This window comes from Falco biarmicus, chromosome Z (genome assembly GCF_023638135.1).
Source record: "Falco biarmicus isolate bFalBia1 chromosome Z, bFalBia1.pri, whole genome shotgun sequence".
Classification (NCBI taxonomy): Eukaryota; Metazoa; Chordata; class Aves; order Falconiformes; family Falconidae; genus Falco; species Falco biarmicus.
In genome coordinates, this window is record NC_079311.1 from 55550599 (window position 1) to 55569665 (window position 19067).

Genomic DNA, 19067 nt, shown 5'->3' on the forward strand with positions numbered 1-19067 from the left:
AAAGTGTACTTCTTTCAGGTCTCCTGGTTTAGTCCAGGAATAGTGATCAGCACATACTTTGTCTGGAGACAGGTCAAAGGCAAACTGGGTATAGCCACTGGTGAACTCTTCCCTGCCAGCCAGCAGGGAATGGCCTTTCATATGGTTGCCAGTCATCTGAATGAGCCGTATCTACTCTCACACAGAGGACATACTCAAAATCGGGCTGCAGCACTGGCATTAGGTTTCACTGGCAGTAGTTCACCATCCACATACAGGGACACAAAACTTACATCATAATGCTTGAAACTGAAAGGGTTCTTCACATAATAGATGCTAAAATCATTATCTGTGAACCCAGTAACAAGAAGTTTGTGCAGCTGTTCCAGAGATGAATTTTGCTGGTGGCTGATATGACTGGTGGCTCATACACTGGACACTTTCATGCCCATCTGGGGCACTAGCTGTTTTGCATCAGCCATAAGTAATGCCCCAGTGTGCCACAAATGCACTCGAGGTGCCACTCACACTTCCTTCACAGTGTGAAAAGGAACTCCTCCCTGCTGGGGAGCTGATCAGGCAAAAGCTGTCTTCGATGCACATCAGCTCAATTTTTACATTCACACCATTCAACAAAAGCTTGCCTTGAAAGAACAGATCACCACGGAGCAGTCCGAATAGTTCAGCCCTACTCTGGGCCACCAGAGCTGACTGTTGCCTAAACTGCTGATTGCCAATGTGATCCAGCATGCCCGCTGCCCAGCTCTGTCACTGTAGAACAACCCCATGGAGAAATGTGCTGACAGTGTGTCATGGCTGTGCCGAGAAGTAACTCAATGTGGGTGTGGCATTTGCTCCCCCAGCGTGATGTCCAGCTAGCTGCAGAGTCCAGTGGGTAACTCACGAGGCCCACAGCATCACCAGCACAAAGGTTGAACCTGTCAGCTTTCATGATCTTGCAGAAGAGGTACTGCAGGGTGTCGTTCAGACCTATGTAATCTTCCCCGTTCTGTTATGAAAAAGTCCAGACGTACCAACTTTCTGCAACAGTAAAAAGTGAAGGCACCTCAATAAAAAGGCTTTTCTCAAAGCAAGTCTCTGTTGCAGATACTTCAAACAAATCCAGCTTGGATTTGGCACATTCTTCTGAGCCGCCATGACTGAAAGTCATTCCTCTTAAACTGTATGCCTTTTCTATAGGTAGAATAGGACCTCTTTCTCTGGATTTTCTGTTCATTTCACACCATTCAGCCTGGCTTCTTGTTCTTTTTCTTCTTGCCTTGATCAGACTGTCTGGTGTACCCCTTCCTTTTTCTTTTAAAGGGCTGGATTTTTTCCTTTCTTCTGGGGGTGTGGCATGCATTTCTTTATTTTATGGCTTTTTATTTGAATACAAACATGTCCTAAGCCCTCCTGATTTGCTGGCATTTCCAACTTGTTTGGGACAACCTTGGAATCATGTCCCAGGATGTGTTTTGCAGTATCCTGAGTGGTGCTGTTAATGTGTAGCTTAAGTTTTCCAAACCCCTTTTCAGTTGCAGAGCGGTCTTTCTAAACAGGCTACAGAATATACCTTCAACACCCACACCATGCTTCACACAAACAGCTTGACAACCAGGGAGACTGTTGCCAGCCTGGGCTCTGTAATAATTCACATGCAAGGCTGGATCCCGGTAATTTTTTACCACTACCACTTCAGTATGGTTTCTTAAAATACTAAATACTTCCAGGGATGAAGATGCAGTCTACAATCACTTACCCAAAAGAAAATGAGATGTGCTTATGCTGGTCAGTGTTTACTTCAGTGCTGATTGTGTTGATGTGCTGGTGGTCTACCTTGGTGGCCTCCTGGGAGATGTCCATTGCCCTCAGGCACATTCCAACATGCCTGTGCCCCACCACCCTTTTGGTGTCCCTCTACCCTTTTCAAATCCTCCCACTCCAGGCATGTAGTGCTTGTTCTGCAGCTTGCTAAAGTGCAGGACCCCAACCTGGCCTATTCATTCCATTAGCTGTTACTAAAGAATGTTTTATATCTTTGCTTTTAGGGCTATATACATTTCTGTATATTGATAAATGTGTGCATGTTATATAGTGTAGGATAGTAGTAGTACCTATATCATGTAGTACGGTGTATAGTGTATCTATGTATAACTAAATAAAACCTGTATCTACAAAAATGTACACATCCCTTTATAATTCTACATATGTATATATTGTATATATCATTGTGGTAGGTTAGCCTTTGTCAGCTGCCAGCTGCCCACCCAGCCACTCTCTCACACCTCTTCAACAGGACAGGAGCGAAAAACAAGATGGGAAAGGCCATGGGTTAAGGTAAGGACATGGGGATCACTGACCAATTACTGTCACAGGCAAAACAGACTCCAATTGGGGAAAATTAATTTAATTATTGCAAACTACAAATACAGTTGGATGGTGAGAAACAAAATCTAAACCACCCTCCTACCCAATCCCTCTTCTTCGCACATTCAACTTCACCTCTTCATTCCTGAGTCTTCTACCCCTACCTCCATCCCACCCTGAGCAGTGCAGAGGGATGGGGAATGGGGATTAGGGTTAGTCTGCAACAGCTGCTCTGTGCTGCTCCTTCTTCCTCATGCATTTCTCTGAATGGTGGTGGTGATGTAGGTTTTTGGGGCCAATATATATTAGATACATTAATTTATAATATATATCTATCTCCATAAATTCAACTATTTTGGGGGGCCTAATTGAGGCAAGAACAGTGCAAGAGATTTTGCCGTTGCCAACAGCCAATGGAGATACTGGCTTTCAGAAAGAGTATATTACACTTTCTGCACTTTCAGCATGCAATACTAGTTTGGTGGTCATGGTGCTGTGACTTTGTTGCTGCTCCTTGCCTGGTCTTCCTCCTATGCGCTGGCAACCCTGCCTGCCTTGTGCTCTCCAGTCCACCAAGTGCACCAGGTGTCGGCAAGGAAAAGCTGCATGTAGAAAACATGGAAAAAGGAAAAACAGGAGAACTCTGCCTGGCTGTAGCTCTGCACAGCTGTGCATGCTCCATTGTCTGGCATCACACTTGCTGGTGACAGGAGATGCTCCAAGGTACATTGTAGTTAGTCATATGGGGCCTGAAATTGTAACTTGTGAGAGGAACCTAATCATGAGTTTGGGGGAGTGGTTGGTTGCGTCTTTGAAAATATCAAACTGCACAGTTTCTGTTCTTGTCAGGGAAGATTAAAGAACAAGTGAACTGCATGTATCATAACTTTTTAATGCAGTTTAAACTCTTATGGAGAGGATACAGCTGACCCGTGCATGTTTCTGTCCAGGTGCTTTCTTTTCTCAGTGCTGAGAGTGGACTACAAATCCCTGAGTATTTCAGCAGGAATGTGAGTGGGTAACCATGTCTTCCATAATTTAAAGCCACACATGCTATTTAAAATGCAGGGTCCAGTCCTGTGATAACTTCTGCAGCCGCAAAGACCCTGCAGGAACATAACATGGTTTAAAGGACCAAAATCTGCAGGTGTTTCTCTGATGGGAGTCTCTCCACCACTCTCCAAAGCTTCCAGACCAGGAGACTATGGAAAAGAGGATGCATTGCCCATGCAGGATGTTTCCACATATACAGAAGCTACATACCCAGAATACTGTGTCAGGAGAAGCATCCTTGGACTTAACAGCATCTGGTTTGGTCTCTTGGTGGTGAATAAGTAGCAAAACACCACCATCAACCCCTGCCTAGTTGAATCTGATCCATATAAATAAATAATCCTGTGTGTAGTGTGTGTTTAATAGTATACTCCCAACCCAAATCACCCGTAGTTAGAGGGCCTTCTTGCAATCTCAGCATTGTGCTCTTAAGCGTTTATTTTATTGGAAGAAGAGTAATTCTTGCTAAAGCTACAGCCAAGTCACTAGTGAAGATAACATAAATCCTAAATTTGTTTTCCTTGCTATAGCTAAAGAACTGAATATTCTACAGTGAGGAGAGGATGGTAGGCTAAAACAAAAGTAAAGAGAGAAATTATTTATTATAGAACACATTAGGAACACTGTTCACAGTACATCATAACAGAGTGACTGTATAATGAAGTGATCATAAAAGGGTGACTTAAAAAAGCAAAGACAATGCATAGATTATAGGCTAATTGTGGAAACTGGTGGGGTTTTTTCTTCTCATAAGCAAAGCTGTACAAGGCTGTCTCACACTATTTCTGCACAGGTAAAACATGGATTTACTTAATCTGTACATTTTCTTCATTTTTTATAAACGTACCAATACTTAGATTAACACTTCCATATAGTTTACAATGTTTAATTTAAATACAGTATTATGTCTCATCAAATTGTTGATTTAAGGTGCAATTTACCAAAATCTACAGTAAATATTTCTTGTTTTCTTAATCAGTTCTCTTTGGCACGCTTCTGGTTTATTTAAATACAAAAAGTGTAGGACTGAATTGAGTATGTAACACTGCAAGGACTTGAAGATTTTTTTGTTAGCAAACGAGTGCAATTTTAGGTTTACCACAAGCTTATTTACAAACAAAGAACTGCATATGAATTTCAGTTTACATATAAAATGGCTGATGACTTTAATGTGCAAGGCAAAAAAATTTGTTACAGCAATTCCTCCTTTGGGAGTGTTTTGCACCATGGAAATATTGTATAAAATGTGTTAGAAAATGGAGATTTCTTATGAGGAAGTTCTTGGTGCTTCTTACTCTATAGCAAGCCACCTGAAGACATGACTCTCTGGGTCCTGGATCATAAGATACAGTTTAACTGACATGTTCGGACTGTAGTAGTACTGCAGCTACAAACTTGCATGTTCAACTGGCAAACTAAACCAAGGAGTGAAAAACCAACCAGACTGTAGAAAAGGTTTGACAACAGTGGCTTCTTTCTAGAAAAAGGTATGCCTCATACATTCTTATTATATCTGGTTTTATTCCAAGGAGGAAATGTTTAGAATTTGCACTATGTGTTACTATATATTCTATTTTCATCTTCATGACTTCTACCTACTTCTGGGCTGATTAATGTTTGGTTAGAGTCAAAGGTGAACAACAGTAAACAGACTTATTTCTGCTTCTGATGGAAATGTACTAGGAGGCCATCAAAGCCGACCTAAATCAGTGAAGTATCACTTTACAAAAACTCTTCAAATGCCAGAAAAGCAAATCCACAGCAATTTATTTCACAGCTGAAGGCCAATCCCAGCAGCTGGCATTCACATGAATGACATAGGGAAACCTAGCTACATAAACACTACAAATTATTCCATGCCCAGTTATTTCACAATTAAAGAAAACAAAAAAACCTGTTCATAGTAAAATACTTATTACAAGGCCTTTCTGGTCTGTTCCTTCCTGAATCACCCGAGTGGTATCCTCCCAGCTGCAGAAATTAGTATTTTGGCACATGATCAAGTTACAGTAGATATCAAGTACAGTGCAATCTGTTTAGAAGGCAAGGATGTTAGAAGGGATTTCATACAGGTGCTTTGTAATGTGGATAAGACACGAAATGCTGTGCTACTCCTGAGTATAACAAGTTTGGCTGCCCCAGCAAAGATACCCATTTATGAGCATGCTGATTCCAAAGAGGCATTTCATACCCTCAGCAGTAGTGTATACTCTTTAAAAAACCACACACACAAACAAACAGAAGTATTTTACAACTGTCTTCAACCTATCAGCAAGGACTAAAAGTAGTGAGTTCAAATTGTTGGGAGAGGTGATGAGAAGGGGGCAGAACTCCTAAGGAGAATCAGAGTCTGTGTATTAATCAAATGCATGTGAGATGTAATTAATTCTTAATTACCCTTTAAGCTTTTTGAGATATTGCATATGGCCATGTCCTTTAGTGCTCCTGTTTTACCTGAAAGCTACTGGCTTTAGAACTGAGATGTCTGTGTGAAGGATATGGTGTCAGACTTATCTACAGCAAAGCCTCCATTGACGTACGATTTCTTGGTCTCTGTTTCATCATTATCAAGTATTGTTGTTTCCAAGGCAAAAGGGTTGACTATGTTGACTTCAGAGGTGACATCCATCTGCTCCAACTCCTTTTTAGAGAGCTTCTCCACTATCCCTGTACCAAAGGCATCTCCCAAGACATTCACCATTGTTCTGAATCGATCCCTATGGAACAAAAATGTTGTCAGACAAACCATTCTCTATGTTCCTTAGAAAATCCTTTCAGTGAAAGTAAGCTACTCTAGCAAATGCAGATCTGGTTTTTTTCCCCAGTGCAGATTCCAAGCAATTCTGCAATTAAAAGAAAAAAATGTTGTAGAACAAGAAACAGAATTTTTCGCAAGAAACAGAATTTTTCGCACATGTATTTGAACAAACCTGGAGTCATTTTCATGACAAATTACTTTGTAAAGTGTTGTAAAGCTGCAAGTCACATCACTAGTCTGTTATAGTAGTAATCACACTGCTGTGCACAGCCTTACAAAATGTTGTAGGGATCACATCTCAGGTCCTGAAGTATGCTACACAGCTGGTTCTCTTTGTGATCAGACTGCTTTTGTCAGGAAGAGAGACTGTAGGGTGCAGCAAAAGAGTCTGTGTTGTGCATTTTGTCTTTCTAACAGTTATTTCCCAGCCAGAGGAACACCTAGCTCAGTATTTTCAGTATTCTGGCCCAAATGCTGCAAATGGGAAAGGCTATCTTCTGTTACCTTAACAGTCGGCTATTTTAACAATCCTTTCATTGTTAAAGGGTTGAAGTATAAAGTTGTATTAAACAAGTCACTTACAGGAATATGACACTTCTGTACTGTTGATTTTTCTCCCCAAAAGAAATGTGACTTGCAGGTCTTAAATATCGAGAAACAAAACCATGCAATGTATTAAAGTTTGAAAATCGGCATGGAAGTAAGGCAGGGACAGTGGAAAGTCATGCTTCCCTGTTTGTCTTGTCAGCTACACACCACTTCAAGGGCTTTATGGCAGAACAAGTTACTCTGCCTGTCCAGAGATGTTGAGGTAAATATATTCTCAAATAGAAGTGACTGCAAAAACAATAGTGAATTGGCATGTGTCATACACATATTCTACTACAACTGCTGAACTCCAGTGCTAGAAAGTGCCATGTGTTCTCCATGTGGAAAGGAAATACATGGTAGGAAAAAAAGAGAGAGGGGTAAAGTAAAATTCTAGTAGGATAAGTGTGACAAGTGAGAAAATCAACAGCACTGAAAACTCATCTTCATAATATTTCTATTCTCAAAATATTTCTATCCTTCATTAAAAGCATGGAAGTACTCCTCAAGCCTATGCAATAAAATCTTGGTAAGTTCAGAATTAACTAGAAGTTGTTAATAAGCCACTGCTAGCAGGTTGCAAAATAATACCTTTTAGGCAGTAAGTACAAAAGGTGAAAGTGTTAATAATCTGCGTAGCATCATGATGTGCGTTCCATTTGCTGAGGTGCAAAATGCACTGGCAATGATCCCTGGTACATGACATTAATCTTTAATTTGCTTTACACAGCAAGACACATTAACCTGTAAAATATCTCAATTAGAATCAGAAACAGCTTGAATTCTTTGTCTATTTTGTGGTGGAACATGTAGCTTCACTGTATTTGTATTGTGCCCAAGAATAACATTAATTCTGGACTTTCAAAGTAAAGACGAAATCAGATCCATAAAATTATGATTACTATGAGAAACAGGAGATTACTGTTCTCCTCCTCCCCGGCCAAATAACTAGAGGATATGAAATAAAATTATTAGGATGTAGATTAAACCAAACAAAATTAAATATGTCTCTGAACAACATATTGTTAGGTTGTGGAATTCCTCTCAGAACTTAGAGAAATCTAGAAGTTTATATGGGTCCTAAAAGCAATAAAGCTTTTAAAAAGCTTTTAAAAGAAGAAATCTATTGAGAACTCTTAAAAGCAAACACCACCTCTAGCTCAGGAACTGTGAGATCTGCAATTTGCAGGAGTCTAGGAGAGTACCTTGGGAAAAGAACCAATATACATTTGTTCTGTTCTTACTCTTCTGTAGACACCTGCTCTGAGCCAGTAGTTTGTCATGATCTTCACCATCCTTAACAAAACTAAATGCCCACTCAGAAAAGAAAAGATTTGGAGAAAACAAAATTACTGTGCAGCACAAACAAATCTATTAGACTCTATTGCAGACAGCTGATGGGGAGAATGCACCTGTGGCTGGAGCTGGTTTCTTTGGAGCAATGATGCTTACACAGAAATTGAATTGATTCTTGGATCCACTGAACAGCCCTGGTTTTCTGGAGACTGGTATTTCTCTCTACAGCTTGCAAAACTGAGTTATATAATCAAATAAATTATAAAAAACTGTGAAAGGCCTAAGTTGCTGCTGGAAATCCTTCCAAGAAAATGGTTGGGAAGCGTGGGGGAGGAACGGGAATGCATTTACCTTGACTGTAAATATGAGTCTAAGAAGATGACATACAGAGGCTATAAAATGATTGAGATCTCTGCATTGATACCAGTGAAATATCATCCATGCTGAGTTACTGCAGGCAAACGAGACCTTGGTGTGAACACTAAAGCTCACACAGTTTAGGAGGCAGACTTGTGAATCCTGTTACTCTTTCTAGTGAATCATGGGATAAAACTGAATGCTGATGTCCTTCTGAACTCCAGATTACACTCTGTGATTCTTCAGTCTTTTGAAGTATTTTGAAAAACACAGAGATGTTTCCCTGCTAAGTTGAACAGAAAAGTTTTCAGGTCAAAATGCTTCTCTCCAGAAAGAGTGGCTTAATGGGACTGAGGGGTTTTGATGTGCTCCGAGGTGAGACGGTTAGGATCAGGCATAAGGAATGCTTTCCAAGTTTGCATGCATATCGTTGTTGATCAAGGGACTGGGTCTTTAGGAAACTCTCTGTGAGGAACAGCCCCAGCAAAGTAATGCTGGCAGCAAAGACCCATGTACAGGCTGCCATGTGTGTGCATGTGGAGTTCAGGACCAGCTTTGCTACTGCATTCAACTCAATCGAACAAGCATCTTTATACAAATCCAGCAACAGTCCTAAATGATTTTGTTGCTTTCTCAGACCTACATGTTCCCACACAGCTTATGTAAACATTAAAAACAAACAAACAAACAAAATTCAGTATCAAGTGCCTTAAACTTACAGAAGCCAGTCAACTGCAATGATCAGGGTAACATCTTCGGCGGGCAGACCGACAGCGCTCAATACAATCACCATGGTGACAAGTCCAGCTTGGGGGACGCCTGCAGCCCCAATGCTGGCAGCTGTGGCTGTGACACTAAATCCCAAATAAAGCCCAGAAAAGGCATTCAGAATACATGTTGCTTATAGAAACTTTATTTTCTGGCACAAATAGACTTATTTCACTGCAAGAAGAAGCCCAAATGTTCCAGTTTTTGTCTTGAATAGTATCTACTCAACTGGTTTACGGTTCAAGTCATGTATAGACACTGCCATAGTTACACCGCAGAGTAACAGGCAATGCATGGCTAACCATCAAACTGGACAGAGGCAGAGGCCAAGGTGGGTTGGCAAGTGTTTGCAGTGGAAGAATAATGGCAATTTTCAAAACCATGCTGTATACTAGACGTGTGTCCTGGCCCACCCCACCTCCTCACCACGTTGCACAGGCAAGGCCTTGAACCAAGAAGTGAAAATGTTTGTTACCCCCCGTGCTGTGAACGATAGCTTCAACGAGGTATCTAAAGTTAATGTACCATTCATTATAAAACCCTTATGATGGCTTTAGTCTTACCTAATGGTAACTATTTGGCCAATATCCAGTTCCAAATCATTCAGCTGTGCAATAAACACAGCTGCTACTGCTTCATAAAGAGCTGTGCCATCCATGTTGATGGTAGCTCCAACTGGAAGAACAAATCTGGTAATTCTTTTGTCAATTAAGTTTTTTTCTTCTGCACAGCGGAAGGTGACAGGCAAAGTTGCTGAACTGGCACACAGATAAACACAAAGTAAGTGCAGGCAACAGTATACCACTTCCCTTATCTTTACTTTTCCTCAGAGCCTGATCTGCTCTAAGACTCAAATGGACATCTAAGGTAGGCAGGAAGGCTGCACCATGAAAAACCAAGTATCTTCTGTTATCTCTTCTAATTACAGGTAGAAATAACAAAGTCTTAGTTATCCTTAAAATTACATGGTAAAATCATTATGACGTATGTAGTCACAGAAAAAGTGCAACGGCTTAAACTCACTAGAGTCTGTGATTAATGAACTGAACAGCAAAGAACTTCCTACTCCTGGGAGGAGCAGATGCTTGTTTGGTGTAAGGCCAGCGCAGTCTATAGTGCCCCTTTGGGTACTACAGAAATAACGATGAAAGTGGTATTTCGAGCTCCAGTGGATTCAGAATTGTCCAGACAAAATCAGGTATGAAACAAAGGAGCTAACAATAACGTCAGAGCACAAACAATGCAATCACTACTAAGAACATTACAGAAAATAAATGTTTCTTTTGTTTACCTGGAGGAAATCATGAGGGCTGTCAGAAGTGCCTGAGCCATCCCCATAGCAAACTGAAATGGATTTTTCCTTACTATTATTAAGTAGATCAGTGGCAGAATTATAGTGGAATGGATTGCAAGTCTGCAAAATAAAATAGACTAGTTAAACAAATGGATCCATCTCATTGCCTTGTTTTAGTAAGATGTTGATAATATGCATCTAGTTCTGCCCTCAAGTACACTTATGAAACACTAAAGGTGACTTTAGTGACACCTATGTTTAAAATTTAGAGTATGCCTTCGTAAAAAAGAAAAAAAAAAAGAAAGAAAAGCAGACTAGTGCTGTTCTAAACTTTCTTTTGGAAGGGAGAGAGAGTCTCTCTTTCCAAAGTAGAACAGGAAATATATTGGAAATAACTGTAAACAGATGAAGATGAGAAAACTAAAGTAATAATTTTAAAACTGATATATAGAGGGTCATTTGAAACAACACCAAATCACTCCACTCTCCTGTCAAATCCTTACAATGCAGACTGGAGACAAATCAGAAAAACAAATCATATTATTTTTCTAAGTTTCTCTGGCTTTATTATAGAACATGTTTTGCAGTTAAAGGTAAGTATGGTTCCCAGTCAGGGGCAGATGAAGTCCACATCTTTCTGCAGAAACTTCAAACATGATCCTATTAAAAAAAAATCCACTTACTTTGTAGCAAACTGTGTAAGCTTATGTCTATAATTAAAATGCAGTGAGGTATTTCAGAGTGTATAAATGAGATACATGTAGTGTTGCCATCTTAAATGTTGCAAAATACTGAAATACTGTCTTTTGAAACTATTAATTTCTGAAACTAAGTGTGCTGACATGCGAAAGATCAAATTGTCCTCTTGCCTTTAGCTGCTCAGCTGTATCTGACTGGATATTTGAGTAGGTTTCAGGGACAAATACAGCCTTCAACTTGTGCATTAATTTTGAACATTGTGCATTAATCCTGAATACATATGAATACAGATCTTTGTGGGCATTAAAGTTAGAGGCAAACAGCCTGCTGTGAATATATTTGAAATGAAATATACATGAAGGGTCTGTGATATATTTCCTTTGTTCAAAGGTTGCAAGCAATTACAGCAACATCAGCTTCCTGTGAAAAGAAATTATGATAGCCTGGAAACATAAAGCCCAGAACTGTTGTCATGTATGATCTTAGGATTTTTATTCTGTCCTCACAAGATGTTCTTGTGAACATTACTGTGTTTTAATACTGCCTTATGATTTCAGAGCAGCTGATAAAGATAGCAATAAATCACGGTAGCCAAAAATAGGCAATTAAGAGAGCAGTAGCCACAGCACAGAAATCCACAACAGAACTAAAAATCACGCACAAAACCTAACTATTTGCTTCCTTGGAAAGACTACCTTTTTAAAAGCAAGAGGCACAAGAGTCTTCATTCCGTACGTGAACAAATTATTTATTTAGTGGAATGTAAATAACAGCATGCAACATGTATTGATAAAATTTTGTAAAGAACTGTAGAAAGAAGCGTAACATTTTATACAATGGTGCCTGAGAACAGGCATTCAGAAATTGAATTCTGCAGAACATAAAGAAAAAAAAATCAAGCCATTCAGCATCTTAAATAAATGTTGAAGACAATAAACATTTCAAGTATATCTACATCTAGGAGCACACTGACTTCCAAGTAGGTATTTTGAAAAATTTAGATCTGCACTTTTTTAGTGGCAGCATGAACACGACATTATCCAAAATAAAGTATTTGTGCATATCTGTTTTGCTACTACTGACCTGCATGAAACTCAAAGTAATATTTAGTTTCATGCATGAAATGCAACTCATAGGAAGCAGCAGAAATTTTTATACCAAAAATCATAATCAGCAACTGGTAAAAGAAATTCTAATAACGTTCAATTTTAAGATAGGAAGATTCTTGTCCCTCAGAATCTCAAACTGGCATTCCTTCTAGTGTCCAGAGATGCGGCTGCCTTGCCGCTTCAGAAGAGGCAAAGGCATAGACAAGACAGAGTTGGCTTGTTGCAGCTTCCTTCTTTATTTTCCTCCTGTCTACCTCAGGCTGTGAGTCCTCTGGCACTTGTATTATGCCTCCTACTTTGATCTTCCTCTTCTGTGACTGCTAACATGTCCTCATCCTGACATTAAAAACCTGCAACTATTAAAAGTGAGAGGCTGAAGATATTTAGTGGCCAACTGGAGCAGAGGCACTGGGGGAAGTCTGTTCTCTCATGGTGATCTGAAGAAGACATAAAGGCTGAGATGCATTGCAGAAAATAGTGGGTGAGAGTTGATCGAGCTGAGAATGTGAAAGGTCATGAATAATAAAGTTGGCATGAAGATGAGATAGAAGATGAGCTGGGGAGGGAAGTTAAAGCAAAGGAAGAGGAGGATAAGACATACCAGCCCTCATGCTCCTGTACATTTTTCTTGATTTGAAATACAAGAAATATGTTTAAAATAACCTGTAATTCTCAGGATCAAGCTTAAAGACAGGATGATGGACAGCTACAGAAGATGCTGATGAATAGAACACCTGCAAACAGGAAAGGTCAAGCAAATAAGGATGAAAACTAAAAAGATGGTGGGAACAGCAGTGTTTAAGAAAACAAAACAAAAAAAGAGCACAACTACTTCTGTTCGCTGCGAGGTGGGAGAAGGAGTATTCTTGCCAGCTGGAAAATATAGCACCTTTCCCCTGAAGCCTAAAGCCTTGTGTATACATTGTCATCTTTCTTCCTGTGATCCAGTTCCAACATGCTCTCCCTAATCACCAGTTTTGCATAGAATGTGCTGTTGTTAGCCCTTCTCCACAACACCTTGAGCATCACCTGCTGTAGGCCATTCTGTAAGAGACAGAAATGCTGCAAAGATCTATGCTAGCACCCGTCAGGGAAAACTGTGGCATGTGCAAGGGAGTTTGGTGGCACACAGGCTTTTTCTCTCCAAGGATGTGCAGGTGGGCACCCTTATTATTTACAACCTTTTTGATTGCACCTCAGAACCTATTTTAAATTGTTGTACCTGTCAAGCCCATGGTTACCAGCTGAATGGTAATACGTGGTGTTAGTTTACTTTACAATTGCACTCTGGAGAAGGCACTGTATCTTCACACACATCTTAAGGAAGATACACTCTGTCACAGTACAAATAATAACCATTGATCGGTAAACAGTCATTAAACATGCTATGTGATCTAAAACTTAAGTCCAAGGGCAGTAATAATCCATTCAACATATTCCTCCTCTGATTAATAACATAGCAAACCTGCAGAAGTGATACATTGTCATTCTATGAATCACTCCTACGTTACTTGCGGTCATGGTCTCATGTATATTTTATATAGAACTATTAGTCTTTTGTTTTACAGTCTCTTGGCAAACATCAGCTTTTGCACCCTTTAAAAATTTGATTTGTTTTCCAAGTCTAAATGCAAACTCAAAAAACTGGATTATGCATTAGACAAATGTTAACCTGCACTCATCTCTGTAACATTTTGAAAAAGCCATGATCCAGTACTATTTCTGGAGCTGTAATTTTTACTTAGGAAGTCATTATACCTCAAATGATTTTTAACAACTAGTCTAAACATACTGGCTTATGTATAAAAAAAACCCACCCAAACAACTTTTAAATAAATACAATTATCTAGCAAATTGTCCTACTTTCAGGTGGGATGGACTTAATCATCTACTTAGGAGCTAGTGCAGTGCCGTTTTGGCTTTGATGTGAGACTTTTCAGTTCCTCAGGCCTTACTAACGAAGAGGCTGGAGGGGCACAGGGAATAAGGTGGGGACACAGCCAGGACAGCTGACCCGAACTGGCCAAAGGTGTATTCTATACCATGGGATGCCATGCCTGGTGTATATATACCTGGGGTGTTGGCTGGGGAGGGCAGGTCGTTGCTCAGGGACTGGCTGGGCATCGGCCGGCGGGCGCTGAGCAGTTGCACTGTGCACCACGTGTTCCTTTCTTCCTTTCCCTCTGGATTTTATTCTTTCCCTCCCCCTTTTCATTATAACTGTTATTGTCATCATTGTTATTATTGTTCTTTAATTTTTATTCTGTTTCAATTAAGTTGTTCTTATTTCAGCCCTTGAGTTTTACATTGCTTTCCACCTCTCCTCCCTGTGGAGTGGCTGGAAGACAACGGACATATTATGAGCAGTCCAGACCAAGTAACTTTGCTGTAATAGCAGGCCAAGGCTGTAACAAGCTGCAGGTGTTATGAAGAACATATGTAAGGCCAAGGGAGACAAAGAAACCGTGTATTTGCAGAGAAATAAAAGAGTTGGACAGAAAGATGAGAAAAAACAGGATGCCTGCGCAAGGGGGGAGCAGTGTGTGGGCACCACACTGGGACCAGTCATAGGGGAGGTGGAAGCGTGTGAATGAGTAGTTTTAACCTGTCACCTTTTACATAACAAGCCAGCGTAGCATGTGTGTTTTTAGCTGAGGGTATAAATTGCTGTGAGTCTATTAATAGCATCTGTAAAGTATAAATTGCTGTGCATCCCTTAAAGTGGCACTAACGGGATCACATTGCTCGTATAAGTTGTTTCTGAGCCTTCTGCATCAACACCTCCCCATCCCTGGGGTGAGAGGGGAGTGAGTGAGCGGCTGCATGGTGCTTAATGACTGGCTGGGGTTAAACCATGACACAGATAATTGTAAAAAAAAAACACCAACAAAAAACCTACACTCCTTCTTCACTATTTATGGAGCTATATAGTCTATGTATATATATATATATATACATACTAACATATTACCTTTCTGCTTGGTTGTCAGAAAGTGTATGAGTGACAACAGAAGAATAGCACGTGTATGCATAACGTGGGGGGAAATAAGCTCTTGAACGACTTTGTATCTAGCCTCTAGACAAAACATGAATAAATCCTTAGTATACTGAAGGAATTACCGAAGTGGTTGCTAAGGCAATGAACCAAGACAACCTAGAAGTTACGCTTCACTGAATTGGAACCAGAAATTTAAATGCATTTAACTTATTTGGACTGTAATATCCATTTATCTATCAAAAGGGTTCTTTGTAGGATAGTCTTCAGAGATATATAATGAACTAGTATTATAACCTGTATCACTTGGAACAGTAAATTGCCCTTCTAAGTCTCCACATCTGAAAGGTTCCACATAGCACAGGTGTAACCTCCTCCAGCCCAGACTGTTCTACACAGCCACAGGTCTAGAAAAAGATTAGAAAAAAATGTTTTGTTTCTTGACTAAATTATTTAGATAGCAACTGCCGCTTTTGCAGCTTCACCAGCTACCTTTGCCTTGAGGGGATTAACAGTGCAACCCCCAGCACTTCTCTTGATGTCAGCTGCCTGCTCTGCTCTGAGGTGGGAAGGGTCAGTTTCCTCTTTGACATCATTTATTGTGCCCTGCACTTAACAGGCATTTGTGCTGGACAGTGGTGCTGTGCCTATGCTGGTACACCTTGCCCCACAGGTCCCATGGAGGCTCCCAACTTAATCCAGATACCAGTGTATATTCAATAGGTTGACAATCCCAAATATGCCATAATTCACAACTTCACACTTTTCCAACTTCTAGTATCTAACAGAAGCATTACTACTCTCAAAAATACAATGGTATTATCTGTTTCAGTACCAAGCTGAGAAAACTAAACAATGAATACAAGAACAGCCTTTGGGGGTTTTTTTTTCCCCCCAGAATGCAAGGCAGTGACTTTTTTTAAAAAAAATATACATTCAGCAAAACGTGCATTCAGAATATTCTCACATAATTTTTACTGACAAGGATTTTTATCTCTGACATAGAAGACGCTGGATGTTATGGTTAATTGAGTTGTAATCAACTGAGCTCTAAAAACTGCACACATTTATTTCATTGTTAACAAACAACATACCCACTTAGTACTGTAGCCATATAAAGACCCAGTTTACGGAAGATTTCCCAGTCCTCAACTTCTATTATCTTCCCAGCAATTAAAAACACGATACCAACTGGCATATACCTAGAAAGCAAAAATAAAGCGATTAAAAATGCACTCTCAGAAATACTGAGTGCTCAACACAGAATAATATCTCATACAGTATAACTTTACAAAATATGTAGATTTTTAAATATTCTATTACACAACTGAATATCTTTTTATGTATTCTATTATACAACAAATTTTAGTCACTTGCAGCAGACTACAACAGAGGTGATAAAAAAAAAAATTAGAAAACCAGAGTAAATTTGTGTAGTTGAAGAACTACTGCATGACCTGGTATCACAGAATACACAGAAGCTGGCAAGGGGCATGGGCTTTGCCCTACTGCACCAAATGTTTATGCATAGCCATAAGCTTACTTGGAGGTGGAAGTGTGCAGGGCTGAGACCAATATCTGCATTCAGCAATCACACACAGATAGGGAAGGTCTCTTGTGCTTACAGCTGCTGCCCTGCAGCACTAGGGGCTATATATGTGTCACCTGCACAAAATAAAGAGTGATTTTAGTATGCTGGGATAATACAGTCATCAGTGTGTTGCTTGATGGAGAGGTCTCCATCCCCCGGTAAACTTACACAAGACCATGCCTTACAGACAGGAATAGCTGCATGGGCTACTGCCTAGAGAAAATTCAAGGCAAAAATCAGGACTTATACTAGCACCAGCTGCGCTGCGTTCCTTTTGGTACCAGAGAGCAGGCTGTCACAGAGACAAGCTGTCACTTCAGAGCTTTGAGTAATAATAAATTAATTTATAAATTTGTGGATATGTAAAATGTATCCATTTAAAAGTATAAATTAATACAGTGTGCATGTGTTATCTCACAAATAAAACAGTACCTTGTCCCTGTGCAAAGTAGGGACTCCTAGTTCCTCTGGAACCCTGGACTCGGCAAAAGCAGAACTAATGCCAACACTGCCAGCATCAGACTTCACCTTATTCAAGACAATGGATCCCCCATCTATAGAAAGCCAGGCAGCCTGTAGCCACAGCTTCAGGCACATGCAAGACAACAGACAGTCAGCTGCTGAGTAGGATCCTGTATTTGTAGCATGTGCTGACTCTTGTGCCTCATTAGTGGTAACTTGCTGCACAGGGAGGCAGCCTGTTTCATGGGGCTGTAACTCAGCTGGGGACTGAACCAGCTGCCTAGCACAAAAGTTTTAGAACTGATTTACCTTTTTTTAAAGGCAGCAAGCAGTGTGCAACTAAACCCTGGACAGGTTTGCTGTTTTACAGGCATCTCAGTGTGCTGTGACAGAAGAAAAATCCATGGAAGGGCCAGATCCAATAAGCTACTCTTTACGTGAAACATACGGATGTGAGGGAAGTATTGTAGTAAATGGCATAAGGCACACGACATGTAGGATCAAACTCTGGAAAGGATTGCGTGTGTTTATAGCTCTGATCCCATAATTGTGATCTGCACGAACAAAAGCTCTGTGAATGGCCGTGAAGTCCAACCACTGTCAGATGAGTTATTACACTTTAAATTGTTTTTCCCGTCTGAGACTATTGTGAAAGAATATTGCAAGAATATTCTATCACAAAACCTGTTAGCAGAAGGTAAATGATGTTAAGTTGTATTTTGCATACCACTTTGGATTTTGCTCTGTGCTGTGGCTTGTATATTAGTTTATATCTCCAAAGGAACTTAGCTCCAAGGACTGCTATCCGGGGAACATAATGGCTATCAACGAGTAGTGTTCCAGACTGAGAACAGCATGTGGGTGGTTATGCTTCTACAGTCCTGAAATCACTAGTGCAGCTGTACTGGTTTGATCTAAACCTCTAGCAAGAATGTTTGAAAAACTTGGGTTTCTTGTATACCAATAGGACTGTTTCTTTAGTATATAGTAAGTGGAAGCTCTATCTCCAGTTTCCTCAAAAGGATCAAATTCTGTAGAAAGGAAACTTTTTACCAGCCTTTCTTTTAAAGTTGTTTGCTGTAAAGCACTATAGAAAAACAAACATGAAGTGTCAGTCTTCTCCTACCTCTTCAATGACAAAACCCACTTAAGTAAGTTGTTAGCAAATGCCAGTGTGTCCTTGGACTTACCACATAATTATCTGAACTATTCTCATTGTAGCTTCGTTCAGTGCATTGAAAAAATCCACCAGCACTTGTCCTTTCTCTCCCATTTTCCCAATAACCACTCCAAAAACAAGACAGAAGACGATCAACCCCAGCACATTGATGCCATCAGAATACATGCCCACAATTTTGTATTCTTGGGTTTTGTTCTATAGATCAGATTCAAGAGAAAAATGTTACTATCTGAAAACATCAAATTGAATTTAAAGAGTTCTAAAATTAAAACATATTTAGATCTTTCTTTGAAAAGACACAGAACTCTTCTGCAGTCACTCTATTCCCTTTCTGGCAGTGCCAAATGGGCAAGTTCAGTAACGAAGGTAGAACTAAATTATCTTTCCAAGCTTTGTATTTTAAAGTTATGCAACGATGTGACCAAACCCTAGCAGTGGATAAAACACCTCTTAATTTACGTTGCCCTTTCTGTAGACTTACAACACAAAGTATGGCAAAGTCTAGGTATCCACAGTCATACCTTCAATACACTCAAGATTTAATCCCTACCATGGAGAAAAAAACCACAGC

The 19067-nt window shown here is 39.9% G+C and overlaps 1 protein-coding gene across 2 annotated transcripts in view; it reads right to left on the reverse strand.

Moving 5' to 3' along the window:
• Positions 1-3982: 3982 nt before the first annotated feature.
• Positions 3983-19067, reverse strand: part of SLC1A1 (solute carrier family 1 member 1) — a 59618-nt gene continuing 44533 nt past the window's right edge. For both annotated transcript variants that reach the window (XM_056324727.1, XM_056324726.1), the window contains exons 7-12: positions 18507-18691; positions 16358-16465; positions 10458-10580; positions 9730-9924; positions 9118-9252; positions 3983-6116 (exon numbers count right to left, since the gene is read on the reverse strand). In XM_056324727.1, coding sequence (XP_056180702.1) covers positions 5870-6116; positions 9118-9252; positions 9730-9924; positions 10458-10580; positions 16358-16465; positions 18507-18691 — 993 coding nt within the window. In that variant the 3' untranslated portion in view covers positions 3983-5869. The remainder of the gene's footprint in view (positions 6117-9117; positions 9253-9729; positions 9925-10457; positions 10581-16357; positions 16466-18506; positions 18692-19067) is intronic.